The 12,837-nt window shown below is 51.7% G+C and overlaps 1 protein-coding gene across 2 annotated transcripts in view; it reads left to right on the top strand.

Annotated features, from left to right (window-relative positions):
* Positions 1-12,538, top strand: part of STUM (stum, mechanosensory transduction mediator homolog) — a 51,122-nt gene extending 38,584 nt beyond the window's left edge. The window contains exons 2-4 of one of the 2 annotated variants that reach the window (XM_063082683.1): positions 9,230-9,409; positions 11,463-11,471; positions 12,504-12,538. In XM_063082683.1, coding sequence (XP_062938753.1) covers positions 9,230-9,409; positions 11,463-11,471; positions 12,504-12,538 — 224 coding nt within the window. The remainder of the gene's footprint in view (positions 1-9,229; positions 9,410-11,462; positions 11,472-12,503) is intronic. The other variant, XM_063082684.1, reaches the window with a different exon arrangement.
* Positions 12,539-12,837: the final 299 nt, after the last annotated feature.

Below are 12,837 nucleotides of genomic sequence, written 5' to 3'. Positions count from 1 at the left end.
AAAATCTAAAAGAGATGGAAGCTGTGTCGTCCTCTCCTGAGAATGTCACCAGTGCTGCCCTGATCCATCTTTCCACCTGACTGGCTGCCCTTAATGCAGGACCTGCTGGAAGGTAGGAAGGGCAAAGCTGAGTCCTCCAGGGCCTCAGCACTGCGCTGGGTCCCCCTACCCTGGTCATGACACAGCCAGCCACCCTTCCTATCACACCTTGTGGCATTTAAGCCCAGACTCTGTCCTGACAAGGCTCAGAGCCAGGGAATCGAGAAATTCCATGTGGTTACATTTCTGCTGAGGCTCACCATCCCGAGGAGACCCCTGGAGAGACCTCAGGTATTCAGTTTGTTCTGCTGCTCTCCAGACCCCCAAAGTCCCTCCAGACAAGACATCTAGGAGGGGGAGCTTGAGGGCAGAGGAGTTGCTCACAAGCACAGGGAGGCTGCTGCAATGCCCAGCGCCATTAAACTTAATCCTCAGTTCCAGCGACCTAGCCTCCCGCAGGATAATCAACCCAATGTCAGGTGGAGGCATCGAGAGGGACAGAGGGTGCAGCCGGTCTCATTTTCTCCATCCTGGGAGGGGAGGAGGGCAGATTTATCAGTGCCAGCCAGGGAGGCTCCCTGTCCTTTCTTTATTCCATGGAGCCTTTTCAGTTGGAAAATCAAAGGCACACACTGACAACCAAAGCCCACCTGTGGCTCCTGAGGCCTCCCCTGCAAATCCCTTGTGTGTCTGAAGACTCCCACCCCACTACCTTCCCCCTCAGTCCTCGGATCCCCAAGCGGCCCCCTCAGCATTTGCCTAGATCCAGGAGGAAGAGTGTTAGCCCCAAGCTGGCACTTTCTGAGTGGGGACAGGAGAAGGGGAGAGCAGGGGCCTGGGTGTGGGAGAGCAGCAGGGGCTGATGGCAGAGTGGTTTGGGCTGCCGTGGGCCTTCTCTCTGCTGGGGGGACAGGAGGCCCACTGGTCCTCCCTTTCTTATTTTCTTATTTTTCTCTTATGAAACCCATGCTTGGAAAGATTTCAGTCATAATAAAAGCAATCCCACGTCTCTAGTTGGTCAAAAGTGGGTATAAGGAGCCGCCGATGGCAGGAGAGGAACCCCTGGTTACTGCACTGAGATGACAGGATTCCAGCCAAACACTGATAACCCTGCTGTTCCAGTGGCCAGTGTGAGCTCACTCGGTGTCTGCTTTTTGGAATGCTGAAAACCATTCCCAGACCCTTTTTACTGCTGGTCCAGGATATAGGGATTGAAGGCAGATTCACTCCAAAGAATTTAGAGGGTGGTCAGGATGATGAAAATTCTAGAAGGTTCCATATTCTGTCTTTCACTATTCTCCATCAGATTGATATTCTGGGACCGTGCAAGTTCCTTACTGGCCAGGACAAGAAGCTGCAGACAGATGCCCGGTCCACAGAACACTTCCTGTGTGACTGCCTCGATGCAGTTCCAGGGCGGGACACGGGAGCTCCCACAGACCCTCTTGGCCTTGAACCCTGGTCTGATGCGACCTCTTCCGCTTAGCACAGTCTCCTTGTACTCTGTTCTGGAGTGCCCAAGCTGAAGGGGGGACAGTGCCTTCTGCAGACTACTCTGGCTTACTCAGGCCACGGCCACATGATCCTGTTCACTTTCAAGGCGACACTGATTCTGTGTGCCTAGGACTTGTGTCTAGAAGCATTTGTGAACTTACCGTAGTCTATTTTCTTTCCTTTCCTTTTCCTTCCTGGTTGAAATTTTGCACAGTGATGTAAAGAGGATGACTGGGCCTGCTGGATTCGAATCTCAGGGTGGCGGGGTCCAGGAAGGTGCATCTTTAGCACAATCTCTGTTGCTTCTTCTGCAACCCCCAACCCCAAGGTTTGAGAATTGAAATTTCCTAGGGTTGAGTTTGACCCTGAATGTGATCTTCTATTTATCTCATTCTAGCCCTGAACTAGGTTAGGCAGCAAACCTAACCTTGGCAGTGGGACCCATTTCTTAGGGTGTGGCTTGTCCTTCCAAATTGGCTGTAAGTCTAGCCCAGGGCTTCTTGTACATTTCCTCGCTGTCCCTGGAGTTCATGTTTAGAGTAGGGACCGAAAGAAGGATGTGTTCAACCAACCTCCCTGGAGGAGTGGCGGAGGGTGTCCAGGTGTAAGTCACGGCCACTGACAAGAAGCACATCTTAATGACTGGTGCCAGCTGCAGGTGACGTTTGGGATCAGACTTGACTGACTGGCCTAGGTCCCAGGGGCACCTTTCATCGGGAGCAGCTGTTTCAGAAGACGGCTCTGCCCTTCACCCCCTGAGTTCTAAGAGGACTTGAGGTCCCCTTTCCCAACCCAGTGTCTTCCAAAGATCCCTTGTCATGTGAACAGCTAAGCCCCACAAGGACTCGAAGGACATTTCCAGCCCCCAGGCTCTATCCCATGGGAGGGGAGTCACCCCTCTCCTGATGGGAGGCTGTGTCAGTCCACTTCTGGCTGACAGGAGCAGGGTAGGGGAGCAGAAGTCACATTCCAGGAACTCTTCCCAGAGGACAAGCCCAGAGAAGCCCTTTGGGGACTTCCAGGACTAAAGTGGAGGGACCCTTTCCCCTCCCCACTGCCTTGTCTCTGGCCTGAGCCCTGAGTTCCTTGGGGAAGCCATGGACACAGAGACCTCAGCAAGAGCAATGGTGGCCGGGGACAGGGGGCCTGTATCACAAAGCCTGGCTTGGCTTGTGTCTTGGCTGTAACTCTCATGGGAGGATCTTCCTCAGGGTCATGGTAGGACGTATGAAGGCACAGGTCCCACTAGTTCAAGGCTAGACTGAGATAAATGGAGATGACTGAGTTCCAGGTGTCTTATAACACGCCGGGTTGGATAGATGGCAGTACAGTTCATGACCACTATTTCCCCTTGGGCAACTGGCATTGGCCAGGCCTTGTCCCCTCCAGCAGCACCGTGCCCAGGGAGGGCCCCGTCTCCTGGCCTCTGCGGCAGAGGATAACCTCCTCCTGTCAGCTGGACTCATGCTGGCTGCGGTGAAAGGCCAGAATCATGGTTTCCCACAAGGTTGTGTGATTTTCTGGTTCTGTTTCTGTGAGGCTAATTCCTCCACCCCTCAGCGCTAGGATTCTCAAACCTGGACTGTTCTTATCAGCTGGGGGAATGTTTATTTTTTTAAACAAGCAACTCCTGGACTCATCCCTGGGCCTTCGGGGTCTGGAGGTGGCGCCCTGGGATCTGCATTGTTAAGAACTGCAGTTTGAGAATTCTGATGCACAAACTGGTTTGGAAAACTTTGCTTTGGATTTGCCTCTCTACCTCCTTCTCATTTTATCAAGAACCTTGATGTCCTCTTATCCCCTATCTGGTTCTATCTTCCTCCTCTCCTGCCCCGGCAGCTCCTCCTCTGCAGATAAAGTTCCTCCCACTTAAGATAGTGGTTCCCCCCACGGCCAGGTGCGCACACCTCCCTTCTCTCCACAGACCTCCGACATCCTGCTCTGAGCCTTTCATTCTCTCAGACTCGCTGCTGAGGCCATGCACGGCCTAATCATGGCTGTGATCCACCAGGTCCTGTCTCACTGAACATGGCTGCAGCAGGTGACCTGTCCCCACTTCCTCTTCCTGGAGACTGTCTTCTCCTGAGTCTGGGATGCCATCTCCTGGCCTCTCTGAATCGCTCTCCTCCGTGCTCTTTGTGGTCTTCTCTTTCCTTGCTCACCTCTAAGATCGTGACATCTCCCAGGGTTTTTCCCTGATCTTCTTTCCTTAAATTTCACACCCTGCTGGGGTGACCTCATTCAGTTCCAGGTGACGTCATTCACTTCCAGGTGACGTCATTCACTTCCAAGTGACATCATTCACTTTCAGGTGATCTTACCCACTTCCAGATGACCTCATTCACTTCCAGGTGACTTCATTCACTTCCAGGTGACCTTACCCACTTCCAGATGACCTCATTCACTTCCAGATGACCTCATTCACTTCCAGGTGACTTCATTCACTTCCAGGTGACCTTACCCACTTCCAGATGACCTCATTCACTTCCAGATGACCTCATTCACTTCCAGGTGACCTCATTCACTTCCAGATGACCTTACCCACTTCCAGATGACCTCATTCACTTCCAGATGACTTCATTCACTTCCAAGTGAATTCCACTACCCAGAATTGACACCTCCCAAACCCCAGTCAGTCAATGGACATGGCCCCCCTGCAGGTTTCCCACCCTGGTTAATGGCTCCACCGTCATCATGAAGCTTGGAAAACCAGAAATCCAGACTCATTTGGGCCTCTTCTCCTCCCTTACCCCCACACCCACAGGTCACCTAATGCAGGGACACTACCTGCTTGTCCTCCATAGGTCCTGCCTGTCCCTGCCCCACCACTGTGCTCCACTCCACCACGTTTTGTCCACTGGGGTCTCTGCAAGGCCTCCTCCCCAGCCTTCAGCCTCACTCCTTCTGACCCATCCTCCCCCTTGGGGGGGGTCACAGCATTTGTACTAAAATTCAAGCCTGACCCTATGATTCCCTATTTAAACCTGTCCCAGGGGCTGCCCCTTGCCTGGAAGAGGAGGCCAGACTCCAGAGCAAGGTCCTCAGAGCCCTCCCTGGTCAGACCCCTGCCCACCTCCAAACTCATTTTTTTAACTTACTAAATTTTTACTGAAGAGCCAGCCACATGCTTCATCTCTCCCTGCAGGCACCCCGTGCCTAGCTCCCCACCCAGAGGCCCCCTCGCACCCCTGAGCTCTGGGTGACACATGACATGTGACACCCTGCATTCTCTGGGAGCTGTCCTCCTCCCTCTTCCCTTGATGAGCCCGCATCAGCTTCCCAGACCCCCACTTGGTCACCTGTTCTTCTGTGAAGAATTTGTCGCTGTGTCTTGTGTGACCCAGTGTCACTACCAGAGTGTGAACTCCCCAGGGGGTGGGCAAGGGCCCCTCACCTGCCCGGGCCGCACATCCCCAGACCCCCAGCATGTGGCTGGCACTCAATGGCGTAAGTTAGAAGTGACATCTTGCAGCTCGGTAGAGAGTTTCCTTCAACGGGTAAGACTCGTTTAAAATAAATAACACCTCTTCATATAAAAATGTGCTAAAATCATTTTTAAAATTTACTGTTGAGGAGAATAAAACAATGTTTTTTATATTATAAATCTGCTCAGTTCTCACCTTCTACAGTGCATGTTGCCTTATATGGCAAAAGGAAACTATGATCACTGTCTCCTAATTAGTGACATCTAAATTAATGTGACTGCAGATAATATGTGTACATATTGGACAAATCAGTACGTGCATAATGTGTTTATATTTTTATACACGCCTTAGAGTTGTCTCAAGCATGCCGGCATCGGTAAAAAAGAGTCACCAGAAGGTCCGCCTATACCACGTACATGCTAAGGTTGTCTCCTCTTTTAAAGAAAGTGTGGACCAACCCCATTCTCCTAACATATAAGCCAAAGCCTTTGCTAATGCTGTTCATCTCTCCCAACCCTGCAAGTCTGCAGAGTGCGGGGCTCACCGAGCCTCCCTTCCCTGCAGCTGGCAGGCAGGTGCATGAAAAGGCCCATTGGCTTCTAATCGGTTTGGCAATTCTGGTGAGATTCCATCGGTTGACAGGAAACAGACTAGATGACTTTCTAGCTCTAAGAATCTCTGAGTTCAAGGACAGAGTTTCCTTATGCTCAAAACCTTTATTTACATATTAGGCTGGATCATATGAAATTGCTATTATTTAGCTGTTCTTGACTCACAAAAGTGCCAGTTCATGTGGTTCAGCCTAATAAATCCATGACAGAGTATTGACCACAGTTCCCATCTCCTAGGCAGGAAGACTGAGGCAGGGCCATGGCTGCTGGTTAGCTCAGTTGGTTAGCATGCAGCCTGGTAACACCAAGGTCTAAGGGTTTGGTTCCTTGTACCGGCCAGCCATGAAGAAAATAAATAAGATAACAAAAACATAGAAGATAATTTAATAATATTTTAAAAACAGAGAGAGAAAGAGACAGAGGGGTCCTAGGATCTCAGCCAGATCTCACCAAGTCAGAACACTGCAGGCCAGAGATCAGGGCCCATGTGCTTTAGGGCCTTCTGTGAAGGAGGCTGGCCGGGGCAGGGGTGGGTGGATTAGTTCAAGGACGCGTGAAAGTCATTAAGGATGAAGTTTGTTTCCTTGTTTTTTAATGTAAGGTTGCAGCGTCCTAGACTGAAAAGAACTCAGGCTTCTGAACTAGACAGATTGGGTTTAAATCCGAGTTCTGCTATGTGGGCCAGTCATTTAGCCTCTCTAAGCTTCGGTTTCCCCGTCTGTAAGATGGAGATAATAATAACGCCCTCCCACAGTTTCAGGAGTCAGAGGTAGTGTAGGTAGGAGAGGGTGGCGTGGTGCTTTGCACACTGGAGGTGTGCGGTAAATGGCAGCTGTGTTATTTTTACTTGGTATTTTCCCCACATATTGACCATCTTGTCCCGTCTTTCTACTTCTGCAGCATTCTTCTTTTCTAATAGTGTCACAACCTGTGTTTATCTCCTATCCCACATGCAAAGGACAGTGGCACACACTTTCTCATGGCCCCTAAGTCCCCTGTGTCCTCCTGTGTCCACTGCCAAGTCCTGAGTCCACGTCCACGTCATTTCTCAGTTGCTGCCTTCTCCTTCTGGTTCGTCTTTCCCATCTCAGACACTTAGTGATTTTTTTTAAAAATTTAATATTTAGTTTGGTGGCTGGCCAGTCTGAGGAACCGAACCCTTGACCTTGGTGTTTAACCAGCAGAGCTAACCGCCCAGCCCCCCTATCTCAGACACTTTAAATCCAGCCAACACCCTGCTGACAAATTAATTTTCTTAAATTACTGCTCCTGTTGGGTTATCGTCCTGCTCAAAACTCTGTGACAGCTCCATTTCCTGCAGGTTAGAGACAAACCCTTATCCAGGCACTCAAAACCCTCCACAAATGGGCTAAGTCAGTCCTCTCCCTTTATCCACACTGACTCTGCCACTCTGCCACTGCACTGCCCTTGCCCCCTGAGAGGAGGCTCACCCTTTACCTCTGCAAACCTGGGTAAGCCTGAGCCCCCTTCTCCTCTGTCAAATGGGGACAAGGTTCCCCACGACACTGTGAGCTCCTGAGGGTAGGGACTGTCTTAGGTTCCTGATTGAGCCTCTGCCGAAATGTCAAGAGTTGCAACTCAGCCTCATCCCCCCAGAAAGGAGGGTCCCATAAATGCTCTGTGCCCCCAGCTGGCCTGTCCCTCCAGTGAGATTGGGAGAACAGCTTCATCTCTCTGCATCTCCCGTGGGGCCACCCGGGCTCTGTGCCAGGAACACACAGGGGTCAGTTTGATGGGTCTTGAATCCGTGGTTCTCACACTTTAGTGAGCATTGTCATTTCTTGGGAGGCAGGAGCAAACTTGTTTAGAAATGCAGATTCCTGGGCCAATTCTTGGACATCTAGTAAATCTCGGGTGAGACCTAGGCATCTGCATTTGTCATAGATTCCACAGGGGAGGATGCAGGGGGTCTGAGGATACACCTGATGCTGGCTGTGTTCCTTTGGAAGCCCACAGGCCACCTACTGTGTATAAGGTGGCATGCTGGGGGCTGATGGCATAAGATGGGTGAAATGAGCCTGGGACCTCAAGTTGGTGGCAGTTGTTAAGGAGGAGGAGGATGGGGCGGAGTCAATATCAGAAATCAGCATGTGGACATGAGCTTTGACCTTGATCTCAGGTGCAAGGCGTGGGTAACAGCAAAGGCCACACCTGGAAGCCTGTACGAGCCAGCAGGTTGGGCAGGAAAGGGCCAGAAAACATAGTTCAGAGGGGGAGGCAGATGGGCCACCAGGCAGTGTCCTCAAGGAGCAGGAACTGAGAGGATCAGCAATGTGAGAGGCCCTGGTCTATTGGCTGACTTCCCGAACGTCCTGCTTTCTGGCTGGGCCTGCTTTTAACAGGCCACCTACACCTGTGAGGCAGGGCAGACGGCGGCACCTGTGACTGTGTCCTTGGACAAGGTGCTTAATTCCTGACCCTCTCTCTGTGTGTAAGATAGTATGTTTACACCAAAAATGCCCCCCAAAGACGCCCACGTCCTAATTCCCAAACCCATGATTATTATGGTAAAAGGGACTTTGCAGATGTGATTACATTAATGAACTTGAGAGATGGGGAGATTATTCAGGATTATCCAGGTGGGTCCTGAATGTAAACACAAAGGTCCTTATAAGAGGAAGGCAGGAGGACCCAGATATAGAGAGAAGATGTAAGGACAGAAGCAGAGGTCAAAGAAGGAGCCACAGCCAAGAAACGTAGGTGGCTTCTAGAAGCTGGAAAAGGCAAGGAAACAGATCTCCCCTTCGAGCCTGCAGAAGGAATCAGCCCTGAGGACCCATTTCAGACTTTTGTGACCTCCGAAACTGTAAAAGAATATATTCATATAGCTTTAAGCCACTACCTTCCTGGTAAGTTGTTACAGCAGCCATAGGAAACTGATACAGACAGAGACAGTGCTGCCCCGCTGCAGGGCTGTAGCAAGGCTCAAAGCCCACGTGGGAGAAGAGCCTGACTTGAGTGGAAACTCAGTACATGTAGTGACATTACCATAGGGGTAAGTCTTAACCAGGATAAGCAACGTGGATGTATCCACTGCGTTGCTTGGCACCTTGTAAATGCCCAATATCTTAGGCTCCCTGTTCCTCCCCTTGCAGGCCTACGTGTCTGGGGGAACCCTGTCAGGTAGGGGTTCTAGGAGATCTGTCCTGGTCTGCCTTGCTCCACTCCAAAGGCACCTGTGGTCTCAGATCCTTTCCCTTAGCAATTAGCATGTGTGCCGGGGGCGGTCATTTCCTGGCCCTTGACAGCTCCTGAATTTGCCTCTGTGTTTGGCTTCCATGTCACTCCAGTGACCCTGGCTCCTACCTGTGAATCTTGGAATCTTTGCCACATTAACCTGGTGCCCTTTCCAACTTCTGCCTGTGGTGCTTGCAGGTGACGGCACTGTTGCTCCTTCCAGCAGGTACTCCTTGTCCTGTGACTTCTGCATCCCCCCAAAGGCCCCAGGACTGTGTTGGGCCCTTGGCTGCCCCATGCCATCCCTCCTCCAGGTGGTCCACTGGCCTCTCCAGTATGGAGACAATAAGAGTCAGGCTGGGGTCTGAGCAGTCGTCCTGCTTGGAGACAGGACCGGGTGTGGGACATGGGCTGCTCCTCTCCCCGCGCCCTCTGCAGACTGTCCTCTCTGGCCTCCCACAGGGACGTTCGTCTCGGCCTTCACCGTGCTGTGCGGGGCCCGCACTGACCTCCCGGACAGGCATGTGTGCTGTGTCTTCTGGCTAAACATCGCGGCAGCCCTCATCCAGATCCTCACGGCCATCGTCATGGTGGGCTGGATCATGAGTATCTTCTGGGGCATGGACATGGTCATTCTCGCCAGTGAGTAGCTGCTGGCCATCTGCAGGGTGGGGGAGGGCCGAGGCCGGGCCGGACTCGGGAGGCCTGCATGGCTGGCTGAGGTCCTGCCCGCCCCTGAGGACTAGCGTGCTTAAAGACTGCCCGCCTCACCAGTGCCCACTGCAGGGGACCCTCCCCACCACACCGTAGAGACCTGAGCCCCCAGGTGTGAATAAGAGAGGGAGGGAGCCCGGTGCAGCTAAACCATGTCAGTTGCTGCCTCTGCCAAGGAAACAGACAAGCGGTGGGCGTGGCTTCGGGGAGCTCTGTCTCCCTGCACACCACGCTCTGTCTCTCCATCACACAGCTTCCAGGAAGAAATTTAATGTATTTGCCCCTAGGAAACCCTACCACTGAGTTTTGTTTTGTGGTTTTTTTTTAAAAGATGAATGGTAAGGGGATCCTAACCCTTGACTTGGTGTTGTCAGCACCACGCTCTCCCAAGTGAGCCACAGACCGGCCCTTACAACTGAGTTTTTTTACAGCTCGTACAGTGCAACTCCTCTTTATTTAAACTAAGCTCTTTGCTCGTTGGTGCTAAGGCCTTTCTGTCCCTCGTTTGTACTGAGTGGACCATCATCAATCATTTCATGCAAACTTGATTCAGACACAAAACTGTTTTGTGAAGGGCTCCAAGATACACAGTCAAGTTTACCAAAGGCAACTTGATTGATTACCGTTTTTAAAGAGACCTCGCAAAATCTGAAAACACACATCACCTGTTTGAAGCAGCTGTGTGCCCCCCTGAACCACTCTCTGCTGTTCCCTGCATCTCTCGTTAGGTTGCGGTTCCTCAATGACCTCGACCACATCTCCTTAGGTACTGTGGACTTCACTCCACACCCCACCCCCACCCCATGCCCCTCGCTGTGTCCTATAGCCAGAAAAACCATTTGCAGGTGCAATCGTCAGTGCCAGCAGTAAGATGTGCCATGTAAGAACAGCAGTGGCCGAAGGGGAAGCCCAGGGTTCAGGGGACCTAAAATGATGTAGAATGACCTGTGGCCAACCCAGCCTGAGTTCAGGATCCTGTGAAGATCCACAACCCAGGCCACACACAAATGCCAGGACCAGGGTCAGTGACCAGTCTAGCCACCAGGACAGAGAGGATGCAGGCACCAGAGCCAGCGTGAGGTCCAGCAGAGCCAGTGGGTTGGTCAGACAGGTTGCTTGGAAGCAGCGGGTCCTCCAGGAGCAGAGGTCACGGACCTAGGAGGGGAATCAGAGAGCTATAAATCAGAGGTCATGAGAGGAGAAGGTAAAATGAGGAACTTACAAGCAGGCTGCTCTGCTTATGTTAACAATAACAAATAACAATCCACCGGAGCCTGTCTTGGCCGTGGATCAATAAACACCTGGCAGGTCTGAGCATGGTGGGCTCTTCCTACATGACATTGCTAATCAATCGTGACACTTTCTGCCCACCGATCTCACGTTTTCTCAGCACAGGGCTTCAGGCAGTCACCACCAATTGATCCAAGATGTCTGTGAGATAAAACCTCTTTGCCAGCCTTGGGCCTGGGTCTTTCCCAAAGGACTAGAGGCTCCCATCCATAGAAAGGGCTAACTGCATGGCCCAGACAGAGCTGGGCTGGGGCTAGGATGGGTCACTTCAGCATCTTTTTTTTTTGTCACAGTCAAACCAGTCCTGTAGCTGTCCCTGTTGAGGTCCTTCCAGAGTTCACCTCGAGGCAAGCGTGGGCTGGGGGTGAGCAGGGCTGAGATGCTGAGGGCCACATAGGCACAGGCAGAGCTTCTCAGCAGTACGGGGGCCCCTTGCTGTGCGGTCCCCAGCACGCCCACACCTGCCGGGGTGACCACTGGCCACAGTGGCTGGTCACCATGAACACAGAACTTGCCTTGGCTTTGAGGACCTGGCTCTGAGTAGCTGCTGGCACAGCACCTGTGCCACCTCCCAGGCCCCACCAGGGGCTTGCCCTCCTGTATATCCCAGGCGTTCCCTGTGGTCTCTGCATTCAGATTGTTTCTCTCTCTCTCTCCCTCCTCCTGCCGCCTCATGTCTGTGTTGCTGCAGTTTCCCGAGGTGAGTCTGTCGGTGGCTGCCCGGGCCTCCCCTCCCCTGGGACCCCCACCCCTGCACACAAACACCCCAGTCTCCCACTTGGTCAACAGGCTTTCATTAACATTTTATCTTGGAAAATGTTTAAACATAGACAAGAGCAGAGTGCCTAGTACAATGACTCCCTAAATGTCCACACTAGCGTGAGCTGTTATCAATTCCTGTTCCCTTTTTTATCCATTCCTCCCGACATCTCTCCTCCCCCAGCCCTGGATTATTAGTACCTAAAATTGATGAATAATCTGCTAAATAAAGAGAAAAAAATTTAAGTTCACTGAAGCTCCTCTTTGGTCTAAGTCAACTAGCTCATAGGAGGTAACCACTCAGCAAATTCTGCGAGCAATTTCAGCCCTAAATATTTCAGTGGGTGTCTTTAAAAAAATAAATTCAATAAAAAAACACAATATCCTTTCGCTCCCAAATAAACGAGCAACAATTTCTTAATATCAGCAGTGTCCAAATTCTTCCAGAGGTCTCTTACTTACCAACAGAGTCACAGACACCTGTTCCCAGCACAGCCATCCAGCTGGTGGAGCAAACACGTGGCTACTCCCTTCTGTATTATCTCTTCCTACTTCCTTCCTCCTCTCTATCCACCCACAACAGATGCCCAACACTTGGGAAAGTCTGCCTGGTACCCACTTCCAAAGCTCTGCATTGGGAAATCACACCAAGCCCGTGTGCTGGGGCCACTTACGTTTGGTGGCTTCCAGGGTATGGATTTAGGAGCACATGGATAGTCCTCCAGCCCTGTCCCCAAATACCCTCCTCTCACCTATTTCCAATAAACCCAATATTCCACAATTCTCGAGTCATTCATTCGTTTCCTATTAAAAAGCCACAGTCGTTGGGAAAAGTTGGGCCCTGACTGTAGCAGTCATTTACACCTTAGTATGAATAAGGTCCCATGAGTCTATTCTGGTCTGGGGGCACATGCTAGAAAAATCCTGAAGGAAGCAGGTGTCTAACCATCTCTCCTCTGCTTCTTCCTCGCAGGCTACAAGGAGCAGGGCATCCCACAGCAGCTGTGAGCCCTCGGGAGCCTCCAGGGAAGTCCAGGGGGGGCCCTGTGAGGTCTGCACCAGGCAGCTTCGGGCACAAGGACCTTTACATGTTCTCTTCTGCCGTTTCCCAGATTTGGGGTGGAAAGGGGATATTTTTAAAAATATTATTTATTTTGAAAACGCATCTGCTTTTCTCAGCAGGCTCTGAGGGCTGCCAGCCCCTCCTCCTGTTACAGAAAGCACTGTAGGCACAGGCACCTGGCACAGCAGGGAGTGGGGTACAGATGGAGATACTGATGGGGAGGCTGGGGCACTCCTGCATAGTG

This window comes from Cynocephalus volans, chromosome 18 (assembly GCF_027409185.1).
Source record: "Cynocephalus volans isolate mCynVol1 chromosome 18, mCynVol1.pri, whole genome shotgun sequence".
NCBI classification, from domain to species: Eukaryota; Metazoa; Chordata; class Mammalia; order Dermoptera; family Cynocephalidae; genus Cynocephalus; species Cynocephalus volans.
The sequence above is the reverse complement of the archived record's forward strand: the minus strand, read 5'-3'. Positions and strand labels throughout refer to the sequence as shown.